Here is an 18,857-nt window from a genome sequence, read left to right as displayed (position 1 = left end):
TCATTATGGGGTATTGTGTGTAGCTTGATGAGGAAAAAACTATTGATTACATTTTAGAATAAGGCTGTAATGTACTGTAACATCACCACAATCATGTACTGACATGTAACTGGCCTGTGTTGTCCCATTTCTAATGTGATGTAAGTATAACTTTGACTACCTCTCTCTTGTCATCTTCAATCCCCCCCCCCCCCCCCAGTACCACATCAACAAGCTGTCCCTGTCGGAGCCCCAGACGATGACCTCCAGTCCAGCCATGGATGACCTGGACTCAGCCCTACAGGGTCTGGAGGTCAAGCTGGATGGGGCAGAAAGCAGCCCCCAAGACATGCTAGTCAGAACATTATGACTCTTTATTCCACCTGACAGAAACATGTCCCACTACGTATTGCATTGTGAAGTCAAAATATATGTGTTTGTGAATATGTATTTCAGTTATGTATTTGACTTTAGATAAAAAAAAGTAGCCTCAGTAGAATGACATAAGATTTTATCCACACAGGGGAACAAGATGCCAGAATGATTTCCCATGCCTATTTGAAAAGTCAGACATGGAATCATTAGCATGTTACTTTGTCTTCAACACAGGAGAACCTGACTGCCCCAGAGCTGAATGATTATTTGAAGATATTCCGGTAAAAGCCGACATTTATGTGAAAACAATTCTGATTCCTCAATTACGTACTCTATATTTACAATGGAACACACCAAATTACACACACAAACATGCACAATCAGCACACCCACACCCACACACACAGCATCTGAAGCATAATAACAGTAATAAGTGTACTTCTGTATCAGGCCCAAGAGGTTGACTCTGAAGGGATACAAGCAGTACTGGTTCAAGTTTAAGGATGCCTCCATCTCCTACTATAAGAGCAAAGAGGAGAGCCTGGGAGAACCCATTCAACAAATCAACCTGAAAGGTATGAAGCAGACACTGAGGGAGAATCTCAATTGCATTTCCTTGATTTCTTGCATCCTCTCTCCTGGCCTCGTTCTCAAAACCCATTGGATGAGAAGGTCGGAGAAGGAATCAAGGAAATGCAATTGAGATTCTCCCTTAAATCCAATGTATTTTGTCTCTTTCACCTGCTTATACAAACAGTAAAATTACCTTTAATCTTTTTCAGGCTGTGAGGCTGCTCCCGATGTGAACGTCGCTGGACAGAAGTTCTGCATCAAACTTCTGATTCCAGCTCCAGAGGGCATGAACGAGGTCTACCTGCGCTGTGAAAATGTGGGTTACACACACATACACTGCCAGATACATGAGTAGTACATTTCTTACAATCTAAGATCCACGATAAGGTCTAAGATCTTGCCCATGATTGAAGAATACGTCGCTCTGTTTATCTTTCGCTCGCTCGCTCCCTCTCCAGGAGGAGCAGTATTCCAGGTGGATGGCAGCCTGTCGTCTGGCCTCTAAAGGGAAGAGTCTGGCAGACAGGTTGTTCCAGAGCGAGGTCCAGAGCATCCTCTCCTTCCTGGCCATGCAGCAGACCAACCCCAACACACACACCGATGACAGCATGAGCATCAACACACACAGCCTGGTCTCTCCACGCTACAGCAAGAAGTACAAGGTCAAACAGGTAACAAGAAGCGATGAACATCTTCATCATGTGTGTACCAATGATAAACCCTGATGAACTACATCATGATACACAGGTAACTGACAAAATAAAGGAAACATAAAGTGTCTTAATAGGGCGTTTGGCCAGAACAGCTTCAATGCACCTTGGCATAGATTCTACAAGTGTCTGGAGATCTATTGGAGGGATGTGACACCATTCTTCCATAAGAAATCCCATTAGTATGTGTTATGTTGATGGTGGAAAATATTGTCTCAGGCGCCCCTCCAGATTCTCCCATAAGTGTTCAATTGGGTTAAGATCTTGTGACTGAAACGGCCATGGCATATGGCTTACATAAGTTTTATTGGTGTTTACCTTGCCAAGAAAATACAACCCACACCATGAGAGCCGCCAGAACCTTAATTTACAAGTGTTTCCTTTATTTTGGCAGGTACCTGTATATCAAACACATTACAACTCAGTTGAGTCACTTGAAAGACTATTATACAGTGACTTGCGAAAGTATTCGCCCCCCTTGAACTTTGCGACCTTTTGCCACATTTCAGGCTTCAAACATAAAGATATAAAACTGTATTTTTTTGTGAAGAATCAACAACAAGTGGGACACAATCATGAAGTGGAACGACATTTATTGGATATTTCAAACTTTTTTAACAAATCAAAAACTGAAAAATTGGGCGTGCAAAATTATTCAGCCCCTTTACTTTCAGTGCAGCAAACTCTCTCCAGAAGTTCAGTGAGGATCTCTGAATGATCCAATGTTGACCTAAATGACTAATGATGATAAATACAATCCACCTGTGTGTAATCAAGTCTCCGTATAAATGCACCTGCACTGTGATAGTCTCAGATGTCCGCTAAAAGCGCAGAGAGCATCATGAAGAACAAGGAACACACCAGGCAGGTCCGAGATACTGTTGTGAAGAAGTTTAAAGCCGGATTTGGATACAAAAAGATTTCCCAAGCTTTAAACATCCCAAGGAGCACTGTGCAAGCGATAATATTGAAATGGAAGGAGTATCAGACCACTGCAAATCTACCAAGACCTGGCCGTCCCTCTAAACTTTCAGCTCATACAAGGAGAAGACTGATCAGAGATGCAGCCAAGAGGCCCATGATCACTCTGGATGAACTGCAGAGATCTACAGCTGAGGTGGAAGACTCTGTCCATAGGACAACAATCAGTCGTATATTGCACAAATCTGGCCTTTATGGAAGAGTGGCAAGAAGAAAGCCATTTCTTAAAGATATCCATAAAAAGTGTTTAAAGTTTGCCACAAGCCACCTGGGAGACACACCAAACATGTGGAAGAAGGTGCTCTGGTCAGATGAAACCAAAATTGAACTTTTTGGCAACAATGCAAAACGTTATGTTTGGCGTAAAAGCAACACAGCTCATCACCCTGACCACACCATCCCCACTGTCAAACATGGTGGTGGCAGCATCATGGTTTGGGCCTGCTTTTCTTCAGCAGGGACAGGGAAGATGGTTAAAATTGATGGGAAGATGGATGGAGCCAAATACAGGACCATTCTGGAAGAAAACCTGTCTGCAAAAGACCTGAGACTGGGATGGAGATTTGTCTTCCAACAAGACAATGATCCAAAACATAAAGCAAAATCTACAATGGAATGGTTCAAAAATAAACATATCCAGGTGTTAGAATGGCCAAGTCAAAGTCCAGACCTGAATCCAATCGAGAATCTGTGGAAAGAACTGAAAACTGCTGTTCACAAATGCTCTCCATCCAACCTCACTGAGCTCGAGCTGTTTTGCAAGGAGGAATGGGAAAAAATGTCGGTCTCTCAATGTGCAAAACTGATAGAGACATACAAAGTATTAACTTAAGGGGGCTGAATAATTTTGCACGCCCAATTTTTCCGTTTTTGATTTGTTAAAAAAGTTTGAAATATCCCATAAATGTCGTTCCACTTCATGATTGTGTCCCACTTGTTGTTGATTCTTCACAAAAAAATACGGTTTTATATCTTTATGTTTGAAGCCTGAAATGTGGCAAAAGGTCGCAAAGTTCAAGGGGGCCGAATACTTTCGCAAGGCACTGTACCTCCCTCTAACCCCACATAATATAACCTTGACCCTCTCTCGCTCTGGCCATGCCCAGTTGACCCCTCGTATCCTGGAGGCATATCAGAACGTGGCTCAGCTCTCCCTGACCGACGCCCTCCTCCGCTTCCTCCAGATCTGGCAGGCCCTGCCAGACTTTGGAATTTCCTTCGTGGTGGTGAGGTAAGGAGGATCTGACAACCCAGTGTATTACATGTTTCACAGCGAGGCTAGTCTCGGTACCTAGAACCAAATATTGCGTGCACTAGCTAGGCAGATACCTCAATTTACATTTATGTAAAGTCTATCACCAAAGATTAGTGAGAGGCTAACTAAGGGCTGGTCTAATGATAAATTGTTGTGGTGAAGTTGCATCTAGTGGCTGGTCTCTGACCCGTTTAGGTTCAAGGGCAGCAGGAAGGACGAGGTGCTAGGCATCGCCCCCAACCGTCTGATCCGTATCGACCTGGGGGTGGGAGACGTGGTCAAGACATGGCGCTACAACAACATGAGGCAGTGGAACGTCAACTGGGACATACGACAGGTGACCTGACTCGTCAATCAAACAATCAATCAAAATGTTCAAATTTTTCTGCACATAATCTTCTTTAGTAATCTACATCGCCAAATACACACTGAACACTGTCTCTGTTACCCTTTTTTATGGTCATTTAGCGTTTTCTCATCTTTTCTGGGTGTGTGTGTGTTACGAACTCTCAGGTGGCTATAGAGTTTGATGGGAACGTGAACATGGCGTTCAGTTGTGTGACGGCTGACTGTAAGATCGTCCATGAGTTCATTGGAGGCTACATCTTCATGTCAACACGCAGCCGCGAGCAGAGTGACACGCTCAACGAAGAGCTCTTCCACAAGCTGACAGGGGGCCACGAAGCTCTGTGACACTCTCAACCCCCACCCCTCCCAGTAATATACAGCAGCTATAAGCCCAAGGAGCAATCTATACATCAGATACACCAGTGGACAGTTTGAGTGTTTAAGGGTGCGCCTGCAGCAGCCTTGAAGAGAAATGACAACCAGTCCACCCTGGGACCCTAAAAGACATGCAGTTGCTTGTTCAATAAACCAAGGAAGAGTTGACCAATGAATATAGTCTAATAGAAAATGATTAACAATGTAAAGAATTGTCAATTCTGAAATCCAGAATTAAATATGTTTATTGACATATATAAAACAGTGACAGGTGTTTTAATTTCCAGATGAGGCATTTGGCTTGATGGTTGTGTCCTTAAGAGTATGGTGGCAGAGTTTCCTGAAATGTGACTGACGGCACATGAAGCCGCAGGCAGTGTGTGTGTCTCTGTGGAGCAGTTGAGACTGTCCGTTGGCAAACCCACAGCTTGTGCCTGCTGGTTCCCATCTGATAGCATCCTCTGTATCTTTGTCATGTGACAATATTATCAGGAATACCAGTCAGTCTCTGTGCCTGTACTGTGTCCTGTATGGTATTAGAGCTGTTGTTGAGGGTGTTTTCAGTCTCAGTCTTATTCACCCAGAGTCTTCAGGGTTCTGGTCCCGAACAGTATTGGATACCATGGAAACAGTCTAGACAGAACTGGAAATCAACAGCCGTCTGGTGACAAATTCAGCCAAGTCTTTACCTCCAAAGCACAGATAACCATCTTCACCTACTCCAGTGGCAGAATACTCTCTGAAACAGAAGATTTCTATAATTTGTCAATATTCACTTCCCTCTCATCTAACATCATTCTCTTCATGAGTGTGTGTCGTGGGTGAGGTATTCACGTGTGGGTATTAGTTTTAGGGCACGGCTGAAGTATCGGGGAAGTAGTTTCCCCTCAGTGTCCCCAGGTGTCAGCAATACACCGTTCTCCGACCAGAAGAACTGGATACCCTCTGCAGAAGAAACAAAAACACACAGAGGAAAATACTCATGCATTTAGACATGAGAGCACTACAATGGCAACACTCTGCTACTGTAAATTACCTCGTTTGAGCTTACCAGACAATGCTTTGGGGACGTCAATGAATATGGCCAAGTCACAGTCTCTCCTCATGCCTGGAGCAAAAAGATACAGACATCAAAACGAAGCCCATCTATGACAGGCTCTATGAGAAGTTACCCAGACCCAGATTAAGCCAATTCAGGGACTAAAAGCACTTTAGGAAATCCTTTATTGAACATGCTTTTAAATCCAGGAGTAGGCTATGATCCAGGAGTATTTCAGCCAAAATACTTTCACAGTGCTTTCTCCCCCATCTCCCTTACCGCTGATGACCCCGTCCTCCCCCGGTAGGCCCAGGGCCAGGTGTATGTGTGTTCTGTTCATGCGGCTGAGGCCCTCGGAGCGGATGGAGGGCCAGAGGCGGAGATAGGAGCCATGGATTCCCTCCCTGGGACAATCAGGAGAACGAGGCTGTACAGCCTTCAGGTCCAGATCACACACCTGCCCAGACAGACAGACACACAGCAGACCCTTACTACTGAAACTAGACCTGGCACTGTTTAGCCATTGTTTATGACCCCGTCATGCTCCACCTAGGGATGCATCAGAAATGGCACCCTATTCTCTATAGTGCACAAGTCTTGACCCTAAGTGGGCTGAGCTCTGGCCAAAATAAGTGCACTATATTGGAAATAGGGTGCCCTAGATATTTTTCCTACCTGCACAGAGTGTCCCTGATTGGCTCGGATCTGCAGCCGTCGGTTCTCAGGGTGAGGGCGGAGCTTGAATCGCTGCTTGTCATTGGTGGCCACAACTCTCTCCACATCCTCCAATGAGAAGGCGTGGAACTGTGCATGAGCCAGTAGGTCCTCCACAAATAGGAAGCCATCTAGGGACAATGAGGGACAGCATTATTATTCAGACCTAAATGAGGAGTACAGATTGTAGATTACACATCATGTTATTTATGCAGCAATATGAAATGCTGGTACAGTGGTAACTATTATAAGATAGACAAAATGCAGCCAAATAAACTGCTTTTATACCAGGATTCATGTGAAGTCCCATTTGATTGGCTCCATGGCGCAGGGCAAAGGACAAAGACTTGGAGAGGCGGACATCCTTGTCCTGAAAGGCAACACATGCACACAGGTTGTGACCCACGTTAAAAAAATACTACAGTATAGTATGGTAAATACTATAGTATTCACTGTAGTGTTTTTGCAGACTTTAGTCCAACAATACTGTAGTGTATACTGTAGCAATTACTGTATAAATACTCCAGTAAAATAAAACTTTAAGTATATACTATAGTGATGACTGTAGTGTTTTTGAAGATTGTGGTATACTGTAGTATTTACGCGTACATTACTGTAGTAAAGGGGTGTCGAACTCATTCAAATCAAATATATCCATCGTTTTTGAAATGTTCGATGTGCCTTAGCGAGCTGGACAGTCAAGAAACTGTATCAATCAATATAAGTTCAAATCAAATCAAATGTTATTGGTCACATACACATGGTTAGCAGATGTTAATGCGAGTGTAGCGAAATGCTTGTGCTTCTAGGTCCGAGAATGCAGTAATAACCAACAAGTAATCTAACCTAACAATTCACAACAACTACCTTATACACACAAGTGTAAAGGGATAAAGAATATGTACATAAAGATATATGAATGAGTGATGGTACAGAACGGCATAGGCAAGATGCAGTAGATGGTATTGAGTACAGTATATACATATGAGATGAGTAATGTAGGGTATGTAAACATATAAAAGTGGCCTTGTTTAAAGAACAAAATACTGCATAGATTCCTAGGAACGCGAAGTGAGGCGGCCATCTCTGTCGGCGCCGGAAATCAAGTTCATTGTCATTTCTACAGTTTTGGCCCGTATGTTCGACATCCCTGCTATAGTAGACCTATTTACTATAGTGTTGTTGTTTTATTATATTTGACATAGAAGTGGAAGTTTTCTCCTTCAGGGAACCTACTGGAGAAAAACTAAAACAGCTAATTTTCCATAACCTGTAGTTAGGCCAGGGGTCTGACTCAGAGCTTCTGCACTTTCTATAACCTGTAGGGAAAACAATATCTCCAGATGCTTTCCAGTACCCTGCTACTAGCTATAATATAATTGGAGAAGGAATAATGCAATATATAGAAATAGGGTACTAATATCTGTATATCGCAATATATAGAAATAGGGTACTAATATCTGTCTCTCTCCTCTTACCTCTACACGATTACCTCGCCTCCCCCTTCCTCCACGTCCTCTTCCTCCACGGTCCATTTACAGTTATTTCTGTCGGTTTAACGTGGAATGGATCTCTCTCAACTCTCATTACAGTAGGCTACACAGCAAGGCAAGCTACCACAATGATTCAAATGGTATGGTGCCCGACATGCCTAATAAACATGCCAATTGCCATGCGTACTAAAGATATGTTCGCACATTCAAAGCGCAATGTTGAATGTTCGCAAGTAAGCACAATCAACAACTGTGGTCGTACAACTCACTGGCAAAATACACATTTACATATATGGTAAAAACAGAACGAAATGTAAACAAGCAGGCACATTCCACTTCCACTTTGTTCAGACTCCAACCAGTAGGTGGCAGTAAGTTACTTTATCTCTTTGTTTTGTGTCAATAAAGCCAGGATAGAGGCTACGTCTTTAGCAGGTAAGAATATATTGTAGCAGCTGGCCAATGATTGAGTGAAATATAACAATCATGTTTCTAACTACATTTTGGTACATGTCCCTATAAAGCCTTTATGAAGTGATATGAAACGTTTATTTAGAGATGTACGGGCTAATATTTTCATAATTCAGTGTCAGCAAGCTAACAGTTAGCTGGCTAACATTGGGCCAGCTAGCATCAAAACAGCTGTAAACATTCAAATACATGAATCACTCATGTTTATCGCGCACTTACTCGCTACTAAGAACCTGTAATGTTTTCTAGTTATGAACAACAGTGCTTGGTGTGTAGCTATCGAAAATGACTGATCGTTATGTCTTGCCTGCAGCGCTTGTTGGGAAGAGAAGCATGAGGGGTTTCTTGCCTTCAACAAGCATACAACCAATGCCTGACGACTAAGGTCGGAAGCGATAGCCTTTTTTAGAATCCAAGAGTTGAATACTTATACACTCGTCTCTAACATGTAACGTTAGGCTCAACGTTCTGTATATGGTTGGTATTTCCGGTTTTTATTTTGAATAGTGATTATGGTTGAGCCTAACCGAACCACAAAGCTGATTGCAAGGACACGTGCTTTGGTCGACTATGTTCGGTTACGTTCTGCTATTGTTGACATATTGTGCATCACCTCCACTTACATGAAGAGATTGAAAATACAATTGACAACCTACCGGTGTCGCAAAAAATTGGGTAAACAACCCTTTCTTGTGGATACCCTGCCTCCACCTCTTACCGCCCCAAAAGGACCAACAGCATATACAACCGGTAGAGTAAGTGTAAATTTCATTTTATTGGCCTGTAGAGACTACTGCATTTTTTCTAGAGCGACTTCAGTCAGACTGATAATAACCATGGCAAGTCTGAGTTCTCTGAAGTATATGGATTTTAAAAGTATAATTTTTTTAACCTTTATTTAACTAGGCAAGTCAGTTAAGAACAAATTCTTATTTTCAATGACGGCCTAGGAACAGTGGGTTAACTGCCTGTTCAGGGGAAGAACGACAGATTTGTTGTCAGCTCGGGGATTTGAACTTGCAACCTTCCGGTTACTAGTCCAACGCTCTAACCACTAGGCTACCCTGCCGCCCCGTGTGATGGAGCACACTAACACTTCAGTAGGTGCTTCACTGGTTCTTTGTTTCTTACATGTCATCCTATCCATCAGACTCATTCTCCTCTCTCTCTTCCTTCTCTCCTTCCGATGTCCCCCTCCCCTTTCTCTCTCTCCACAGACATGGAGTTCCCCCAACACTCCCTGCAGCTTCTGTCAGGTCTGCGTTCTCAGCGTCAGCGTAGGTTCCTGTGCGACTGCACCGTCCTCGTGGGTTCCTCCCGTTTCCTGGCCCACCGGGCTGTCCTGGCCTCCTGCTCTCCATTCTTCCACATGTTCTACTCCGATCCCCCTGGGTCCGCTGGTGCTGGCGGGGCCAGCTCAGTCACGCTGGACGGGGATATCGTGACAGCAGCGGCGTTCGGTCTGTTGTTAGACTTCATGTACGAAGGCGTGCTGAGGTTGGAGACCCCTCCCCCAGCAGAGGACGTGCTGGCGGCAGCGAGCTTCCTCCACATGAACGAGGTGGTCCGGGTGTGTAAGAGACGGTTACAGCACCGACCACCACCGGCTGAGGCAGACAGCACGCGCCCGGAGGAGAGTGGAGTGGCAGCAGTGGGCGGTAGTGGACCCGGGGTTGGCATGGCAACAGGAGCTGCCAAAGCGGTGGCTGTGGCAATGTCAGTGTCTCAGTCTGCATCAATGGCGTTGCAGAGAAGCCAGTTGGGCTCTTCTACAAGGTCAGAGAGGAGAGTGGAGGTTCCAGCGCACGCTCCTCTGAGTCCGGACATGGCCGACACCACCCAGCCTGGCATGGACCACGCTCTCACTCATGTGGGTGAGCTGGTTACCCTCTCCTCCGGTCCCTCTCTCCGACTGGGGGGTCTGAGTCAGGGAGAGGGTCAGGGAGGCTCGGCCCTCTGCAGCCCCTGCAGCTCCACAGAGTCATACAGTCACAGTAGCCACCAGCGCCAGCCCTCTTCATCAGCGGCATCACCAGTGGTACCTGTGACCCAGACTGATGGCTCCAGCTCCATGGTGGGGATACTGACCCAGTCTGACCACAGCAGCTCCTCCAGTCCAGAACATGACAGCCATAACCCTGTCTCTGACAACAAGAGCACAGTCATCACACCAGGCATGCAATGCCAGCAGCATGGTCTCAGTATCAACACACACCCTCAGATTAGAATACAGCATTCACTGTCACTACACCTCAACTCACCTCCCAACCTGAACCTTGTAACCCATCAGGGCCAAACCTCGACCCTGTCCAGGCCTGAAGGGCTGCAGCATGGGGGGTCAGAGAGGGAGAGCAGGGAGGTTAGTGAACACTCTAACATGGGGACTGTGGGAGTGGAGGAGCCCCTGGCAGGGAGAGGAGAAGTGGAGCAGGAGGATGGGGTGAAGGTAAAGGTGGAAGCCATAGTGATCTCAGATGAGGAGTTTGAGGAGATGGAAGGAGTGGTGATGAGGAGAGGAATAGAGGGGAGAGAACGAGGGATGATGATGGAGGTAGAGGACAGGAATGACTTTGATGATGATAACCACAGAGATGAACTGAATAACCCCCACTTCCTCCCTTTTCACCCCCACCATGCCTTACTCCAGATGACCCACTCCCACCCCTCTGAGCCTCTCTCCTTCCCTCTCTCCCCCTCCGGACCCGGCACCACCTCCTCTGACGCTCCCCCTTTCCCCTCCTCCCTCTTCCCCTCTGTGGGCCAACATTCTGACCAGCCCGTCTACTTCCAGGATTCCATGGGGAACTATGTTGAGGACGTCCCCACGTGCAGCGTCTGCGGGAAGACGTTCTCGTGCGCGTACACCCTGAGGCGACACGCCATTGTGCACACGCGCGAGCGCCCCTACGAGTGCCGCTACTGTTACCGTAGCTACACGCAGTCAGGTGACCTGTACCGCCACATTAGGAAGGCTCATGACTCCAGCCTGCCAGCCAAACGCAGTAAGGGAGACACTGAGGAGGGCCAGCCTCCACACAGCTAGCTGTATACTTCTCCATACTAAAGAGAATGAAACATTATTTATGCCTTCCCCCTTCCAACACCAGACATCCTGGTCTTGCATGTCCGATCTGGGATACATTCAAAATGACTTTCCAAATGGTCTGGAAAATGCCAGAGGCCCAGACCTAGTGCCCAGACCTAGTGCCCAGATCTAGTGCGCAGGTTGAGGGAGGATTTAGAGCGTGTCACCCAGATGTTTCCCTCCACCAGGATGATCTTTTCAGACCTAATGTTGAGACAGGTGGTGCAAGCCAGACATGCACATGCCCGGGAATGAGCAGACCTGGCACTTGGTCAACTAGCTGGGTCTGCATTCCTGAGGGACAGGGGCCAGTGGTGTTTTAGCTATTTTAAATGGGACTTTCAGGACTTTTGTCTTTTACACATGTATCTGTACCAGATGTCTTACTATGACCTCAGTGCCAAAATAATTTGTGTACTGTACTACAGGTAACTGCCAAAATATAGAAACATGAGTAAATGAGAGACAAAGCATATTAAAAGCAGGTGCTTCCACACAGGTGTAGTTCCTAAGTTAATTAAGCAATTACATCCCATCATGCTTATGGTCATGTATACAAATTCTGGGCAGGCCATTATTTTGGCTACCATGGCCATGCCCCCATCCACAGGCGCGAGTGGTCACTGAATGGTTTGATGAGATGTAAACCATATGCCATGGCCGTCTCAGTCACCACATATCAACCCAATTCAACACTTATGGGAGATTCTGGAGCAGTGCCTGAGACAGCGTTTTCTGCCACCATCAACAAAACACCAAATGGAATTTCTTGTGGAAGAATGGTGTTGCATTCCTCCAATAGAGTTCCAGACACTTGTAGAATCTATGACGAGGTGCATTGAAGTTGTTCTGGCTCGTGGAGGTCCAACGCCCTATTAAGACATATGGTGGTGTTTCCTTTATTTTGGCAGTTACCTGTATGTTATAATATATTCTAGATTGAAATCGGCAGTTGTCAAGGGTACAGTTTTTGTCAACACTAATAGCATAATTGTCTGATACTTCTATATAGAAATCTCCATTGTTGCCAACTTTCACGATTGGACGAGTATCGTTACTACTTCATTGCTGTGAATAGAACACGGACAGTTCTTCAGTCCAACATATTGAGACTTTTCCTCCCATTGGAGTACTGTTCAATAAATGACTTCAACAATTACAATGGCCTATAATATGAGTAGAATTGTTGACAGAAATAGACAACAAAAAGAACATGGTACAATAGCTACAGAGGTCACAAGAAGCAGCAAGCACAATTCACCCCATGGATCTGTAAAAGATAGACACTGTCCATTACAACACTAGGGACTGTAAGGAGTATTCTACCCATTGTCTGGCCATTATTCCTATTTTCACAAGCTAAGCAATGGCTACTGAACTCAACCAATGTGTTGAGGCAGTCTTTGGGCTGCAGCAGGAAAATGAGGGTAGAGAAGGCATTGATCTTTGCTTTGGCCTCTTCCATGTCAGTCATCCACTGGCATGTGTATCTGTCAAAGATGAATCATGTGTTATTCCCCATGGGCCACATATGGTAACGCATGCTAATGGTCCTCTTAAAACAAATTCTTGTTTTGCACACTCACCACTTTTGCCAGATCCTGCCAGGTCATTGCCATGACGATGCCGTCATCAGAGTTGGGTGGAGTCCTGAGGTTCCCGTAGGTGATGTTATGGAACACTGAGGACACCTTCACTGTACTGTGCTGGATACACACATTAGCTAACATATAACATTACTGTAAGTGAGTGAAGAGTTTAAATATGCAGCATGGTGTTGTACAGATAGACTACATCCAGTTTGCAGAGTAGAGTGTTGGAGGCTATTTTGTAAATGACATCGCCGAAGTCAAGGATCAGTAGTCAGTCAGTTTTACGAGGGTATGTTTGGCAGCATGAAGGATGAAGGATGCTTTGTTGCGAAATAGGAAGCCGATTCTCGATTTAATTTTGGATTGGAGATGCTTAATGTGAGTCTGGAAGGAGAGTTTACAGTCTAACCAGACACCTAGGTAGTTGTCCACATATTCTAAGTCAGAACCATCCAGAGTAGTGATGCTGGACGGGCGAGCAGGTGCGGGCAGCGATCGATTGAAGAGCATGCATTTAGTTTTACTTGCATTTAAGTGCAGTTGGAGGCCACGGAAGGAGTGTTGTATGGCCTTGAAACTCGTCTGGAGGTTTGTTAACACAGTGTCCAAAGAAGGGACAGGTGTATACAGAATAGTGTCGCCTGCGTAGAGGTGGATCAGAGAATCACCAGCAGCAAGAGCGACATCATTGATGTATACAGAGAAAAGAGTCGGCCCGAGAATTGAATGCTGTGACACCCCCATGGAGACTGCCAGTCTCATCCCCTTTATTCTCATATTCTCCTTGTGTTCTCCCATTCCCTTTTCTTCCTCAGCCCCCCCCCCATCATGTTCAATTTCCTCCTCTCCTGTTGCTCCCACCTCCATACTGAGTCAGACCAGACTCTCCTCTTTTCCTGTTGCTCCCTCCTCCATACTGAGTCAGACAAGACTCTCCTCTTTTCCTGTTGCTCCCTCCTCCATACTGAGTCAGACCAGACTCTCCTCTTTTCCTGTTGCTCCCTCCTCCATACTGAGTCAGACCAGACTCTCCTATTCTCCTGTTGCTCCCTCCTCCACAGTGAGTCAGACCAGACTCCTCTTCACCTGTTGCTCCCTCCTCCATACTGAGTCAGACCAGACTCTCCTATTCTCCTGTTGCTCCCTCCTCCACAGTGAGTCAGACCAGACTCTCCTCTTCTCCTGTTGCTCCCTCCTCCATACCGAGTCAGACCAGACTCTCCTCTTCTCCTTTTGCTCCCTCCTCCATACTGAGTCAGACCAGACTCTCCTATTCTCCTGTTGCTCCCTCCTTCACAGTGAGTCAGACCAGACTCTCCTCTTCTCCTTCTGTGGCCTCCATGTCATTCTCTCTTACTTCTTTCTCTCTGGCTACTTCCTCCCTATGACTCCCTGACTCAATTTGACTTATTGACTCCCCCTTTTGACTCATTGTCTATGCCCTATGACTCCATGATTCCTGATTTGACTTGATTCCTCCATTTGACTCACCAACCGCTCCCTATGACTCAGGGACTCCTACTGTTTGTCTTGCTCTTTGCCTCCGATGTCCCATCATTCTCTTAGCTTTGTACCACAGAGGCAGAAGATACTGAAGCCTCAGCAATAACCACCTCCCCGGATCCTGCAGAGGACCTGTCTGTTGCACTATGCCCTGCTCTTCCTCCCTCCCTCCTCTTCCTCCTCTCCCTGCTGCTGACGCTGTCTTTACTTTGCTTGTGGAGCAAGAAGACTTTCAATATCATCATCCTCATCTGTAACGGGATCTACAGACCATGAATACCCCTTCAGGGTTCTGCTGCTCGGTCCATGTCCACTTGACAGATGCACTGCACACACACAGATTTGAGTTCAACAATTACATTTAACAGTCAGCTAGGGCCAGTGTGGCCAATGTTGACACTTAGCTTGGGTTTAGTTGCTGGTACATTGTTAGTTAGTGTACAGTTGAGCAAGTTTAGATTGTATGAAGCAATGGTTCTTACCTGGTTTGATGTCCAGCTCATGTGCCAGATCGCTGCTCTTCTCTCTCCACAAGGTTACTCTGCAGCTTCATCTCACTGTGGGGAGGAGGACACGACAGAACAGAGCTATTGAACATGCTCTGATTTATTTTATTTCCTGTGCTTCCTGACATGGATTATTCCATAATACCCTAGTGGTGGACAGACACTGTCCTTTTTCTGGTAGCCTGCCCTACAGTACAGTAAACAAAAATGGATTGTCTCATAATCAAAACAACAATGTTGAAAAAGCAAATTGACCAACAAATAAAACAACCTTTCATGTCATACTAGTACAAGTCACAGCAATCATTCAACCCCTGTATTAACTCAAATGAAATGAAAGTTTTATATGAAATGATGATTGACAGTTCTCTCGCTCTCACCTCTGTAGCAGAAGTTCTTGTCCCTGTTTTGTATAACCACCTCGGTTCTCCCCGACACCGTCCATATACCAGGTAGACATCATTTCTCTTTCACTATGGGCATGACAGGGACCACAAAACTTTTGAAATTAAAGGCTCACAAGCACAGCCTGGGATTAACATGGATTAAGGGTTGGTTGTAATTGCTCTCTTTTAAGGGGAGGAACAGGGGGCATATGGACCTCACTGTCGTCACAGATGAATTGAGGAATCCTATCTTCGCTGTCATCACCATCTATGAGTAAGAAAATATATGGAAGATATAACGTTACACTAATGAATAACCTCCATAAAATTTAAGTCATGTAATTTGAATATCTAATAGTCAATCATTAACTTTCATATTTAGGACAGTTTATCTTAATGCAAATGCACAGGACTAATTATAATCAGAGAGGAATACAACTTTGTTGTAGTACAGTCCTTTAGTAATTTCACACGGAACATGGCCGCGATACCTATAGATATGGGGGACGTATTTTCATGTAACACTGGCTACACTGACAGCTCCACTTCCTTTGAAATGAAGGGGCATCAACACTTGTTCACACACCGATTTTTCTTAATGACAACAGTCATGTTATAGTCAGTTTACATGTTGGTAAAAGGAGTAAGAATTGTCCGTAATCACTTAATCGCTAACGTCAACATCAGATCTCAAACATGATACGTGTAAATCTGTGAAAAACGTCCCCCTTCTTTCACCTGTCAGCTATAATCCTGTTAGATAAAATCACATCAGAGCGGCGGAAACAAGGAAGCATAGAGGACACAAGACTGAGAAGGCACCATGACATGGTTAAGCTTCGATGGTCGGTTGTGGGATCGCGTGGAGAAGACGTGACGCTACCTGCCCATCGTTCTGAACACCGTTCTCGTGTTCTCCATCACCGAGGAGGTGAGTTACCTGGTCCTGGTCGAGGCGCCGCTCCAACTGGACCAGAACAAGACCCAGTGGTCTACTGTGTGGAAGACTGCACCTCCTCGCGCAGTACTTCATGTTGGGAAATATCACATGGAACGCCTCGTTGTTTGTGAAAACCAGGCCCAGCATCAAAGGTGTGTTTCTTGGCTTAGAAGGTATCGCGCAAGGCTGGAGGTAATCTAAATAGACAAAGTGGTTCATCATTAGGACAAATAAACTGTTCAGACTGTTTTAATCACTTGACTGTGTGTTGAGACTACGCAATGATGGCCAGAGGTACCTCATCAATAGGCTAGCGATATTCAGAAAATGTTCTGGAGCAGAGATTGATCTCATTATTCAAATATTATTTCCCCAGTGTTCATTACCTGTTATCTGCAGTTATTACATTGTAACACACCTCTACTTGACCCACAGGTACGAGACCCACACTCCCCCACAGTGCTCCCTCTGCTATGACAGTAAGGTGTGTGTTCTGAGAAGAGACCACCACTGTGTGTTCTTCGGCCAGTGTGTGGGCTTGCGTAACTACCACTACTTCCTCAGATGTCTGCTGTTCATGTGGACGGGGCTGCTGTACACTGTAGTGGTGAACACAGGTCTTCATCATCATCATCCTGAAGGAAGGAGTCACGCTGCACAGCATCCTGCTACAACCCATGCCCTGGATCATGCTCATCTCTGGTTAGACTGGGAGAGAGAGAGGGGGAGGGTGTATGTTCAGAGAGAGAGAGCAAGGGAGAACCGAGCGAGTGAGAGGTGTGTATGTGAGCGAGAGAGAGAGAAAGAAAGGGTATGTGTATCTGTATGTGTAACCTGGTCTCAGAGCATTTCGTATTATTCAGTACGTAAATCCGTCACACTCCATTTAGTATGATATGTTACGTTTCATATGGTATGTATTAATTTGTGGATGTACATCCCCAATTTCATGTGACATGTTACGATTTACAATTTGTATTATAGTTTACGAATGTTCAAAGCATATAATATGTTACAAATTTGCAAATGTACTATTTGTTACGAATTTGCTGAAAGTATGAAATGTTACGAATTCTAGCAAGGTGGCTAACATTAGCTAGCTGGCTAACGTTAACTAGGTTAGGGTTAAGTTTATGAGTTAGGTTAAAGGGTTAAGGTTAGGGTTAGCAAACATGCTAAGTAGTTGCAAAGTATCTAAAAAGTAGTAAGTAGTTGAAAAGTTGCTAATTAGCTAAAATGCTTAAGTTGTCCCTGATGGGATTCATTATACGCCCACCCATACACCCTGGACAACCACCTTCGTTTTGTTTTTTCCTTAAAGGAAAATGCCACCCCAAAACTATCTTTTGGTATTTGTTTCATTTGTCCATTTTTGACATAGTCCCACAATTGCATCATGCTTTGTCTTCTAAGTTAGCCTTAGTGTATATATGCCTAGAAGTATGCTTGTTAATACTTGTAACTGAAGTTTTATGCCTTGTGTGTGAATCCATGCAATTTCTGAAGCAAAAATGTTGCTAAGAATGTCTGAGAGTGGCAAGAGGAACATGAAAATGAGCTGTTATTAGCAGAGATATTTGGAACTCTCTTTGTTATTGGTCTATTAACTAATTTAGGCCAAAACCACCACCAAAACCAAGTGAATCCAGGTTAAAGCTATGATCCCTTATTGATGTCACTTGTTAAATCCACTCCAATCAGTTTAGGTGAAGGGGAGGAGGCAGGTTAAAGAAGGATTTTTAAGCCTTTAGACAATTAAGACATGGATTGTGTACGTGTGCCATCGAATGGGCAAGGCAAAAGATTGAAGTGCCTTTGAACAGGGTATGGTAGTAGGGGCTAGGCGCACTGGTTTGGGTCAAGAACTGCAACGCTGCTGCTTTGTTTTTTACAACTTGTAGAGGTGAGGGGGTACAACTCAATATTAGGAAGGTGTTCCAAATGTTTGTTATACTCAGTGTATGTGATGTGTTTGAGTTTCACTATCCCTGAATAAATGTCAAACTATTGATTATGCTTTGACCTCCTTCTCTATCAATATTGTCTTAAGGGTATATCTACCAGGTAATGTAGCACTCAGCATTTGACATTTAAAATATGTATTAACACACTCACACACATACTTATTGGTCAGTGGCACTCCTGCTACAATTATTTTGTGCTCCTAATTGTGGATGCATTTGGATAAAAATGAAATTAAAAGGTATTTATTGGAATTGTGTCTCTGTGTGTGTCTTAGTACTATAGTATATTATTAGTGACATAATGGCGTATGCATAACATATGTACCTCTCTCGTGTTTATTATGATAAATACATATCTGGACCCTGAAACTGGAGCTCACTCCTTGGTGCGCTCACTGATGGTGGCACCAAGAACGCACGGTAAACACCCCTCGTGACGGAGCCTCGAAAACACTGGAACAGACTGGGCGCGAAGGAGAGATGATGGGAATGGGATATTCTGGAAGCAGTACAGACTTGCGATGACGTGACGTTTAAAACGATAGGCTATTGTATGCAAGACTGGAAT

The 18,857-nt window shown here is 44.8% G+C and overlaps 3 protein-coding genes, 1 long non-coding RNA gene and 1 pseudogene across 6 annotated transcripts in view; 3 read left to right on the top strand and 2 right to left on the bottom strand.

The window, feature by feature from the left end:
- Positions 1-6,642, top strand: part of LOC109880734 (fermitin family homolog 3) — a 13,990-nt gene extending 7,348 nt beyond the window's left edge. For both annotated transcript variants that reach the window (XM_031789736.1, XM_031789735.1), the window contains exons 8-15: positions 200-334; positions 589-635; positions 805-929; positions 1,137-1,243; positions 1,386-1,598; positions 3,725-3,849; positions 4,069-4,210; positions 4,387-6,642. In XM_031789736.1, the coding sequence (XP_031645596.1) occupies positions 200-334; positions 589-635; positions 805-929; positions 1,137-1,243; positions 1,386-1,598; positions 3,725-3,849; positions 4,069-4,210; positions 4,387-4,566 (1,074 nt within the window). In that variant the 3' untranslated portion in view covers positions 4,567-6,642. The remainder of the gene's footprint in view (positions 1-199; positions 335-588; positions 636-804; positions 930-1,136; positions 1,244-1,385; positions 1,599-3,724; positions 3,850-4,068; positions 4,211-4,386) is intronic.
- trpt1 (tRNA phosphotransferase 1) lies at positions 4,806-8,211 on the bottom strand. Of its 2 annotated transcripts, XM_020472933.2 has the most exons (7): positions 7,828-8,211; positions 6,638-6,719; positions 6,311-6,480; positions 5,915-6,092; positions 5,648-5,704; positions 5,431-5,541; positions 4,806-5,335 (listed from the first exon to the last, which is right to left on the bottom strand). In XM_020472933.2, the coding sequence occupies exons 1-7, from the start codon at positions 7,882-7,884 to the stop codon at positions 5,313-5,315; spliced, it is 678 nt and encodes a 225-aa protein (XP_020328522.1). In that variant the 5' UTR covers positions 7,885-8,211; the 3' UTR covers positions 4,806-5,312. The 2 variants fall into 2 exon arrangements, with proteins under 2 accessions (XP_020328522.1, XP_020328521.1); XM_020472932.2 differs by having other exon boundaries at positions 4,806-5,541.
- Positions 8,212-8,215: 4 nt separating this feature from the next.
- LOC109880735 (zinc finger and BTB domain-containing protein 3-like) lies at positions 8,216-12,744 on the top strand. Its single transcript, XM_020472927.2, has 2 exons — positions 8,216-8,277; positions 9,531-12,744. The coding sequence occupies exon 2, from the start codon at positions 9,533-9,535 to the stop codon at positions 11,354-11,356; it is 1,824 nt and encodes a 607-aa protein (XP_020328516.1). The 5' UTR covers positions 8,216-8,277; positions 9,531-9,532; the 3' UTR covers positions 11,357-12,744.
- An 876-nt stretch (positions 12,745-13,620) lies between these two features.
- LOC109880727 (uncharacterized) lies at positions 13,621-15,856 on the bottom strand. Its single transcript, XR_002253737.2, has 3 exons — positions 15,380-15,856; positions 14,976-15,050; positions 13,621-14,819 (listed from the first exon to the last, which is right to left on the bottom strand). It is a non-coding gene; the product is annotated as an uncharacterized LOC109880727 (long non-coding RNA).
- Positions 15,857-15,896: 40 nt separating this feature from the next.
- On the top strand, positions 15,897-18,541 carry LOC109880733 (probable palmitoyltransferase ZDHHC24; annotated as a pseudogene).
- The last annotated feature ends 316 nt before the right edge of the window (positions 18,542-18,857 follow it).

Source organism: Oncorhynchus kisutch, linkage group LG15 (genome assembly GCF_002021735.2).
Source record: "Oncorhynchus kisutch isolate 150728-3 linkage group LG15, Okis_V2, whole genome shotgun sequence".
Lineage (NCBI taxonomy): Eukaryota > Metazoa > Chordata > Actinopteri > Salmoniformes > Salmonidae > Oncorhynchus > Oncorhynchus kisutch.
This window is presented reverse-complemented; position numbering and strand designations above follow the sequence as displayed.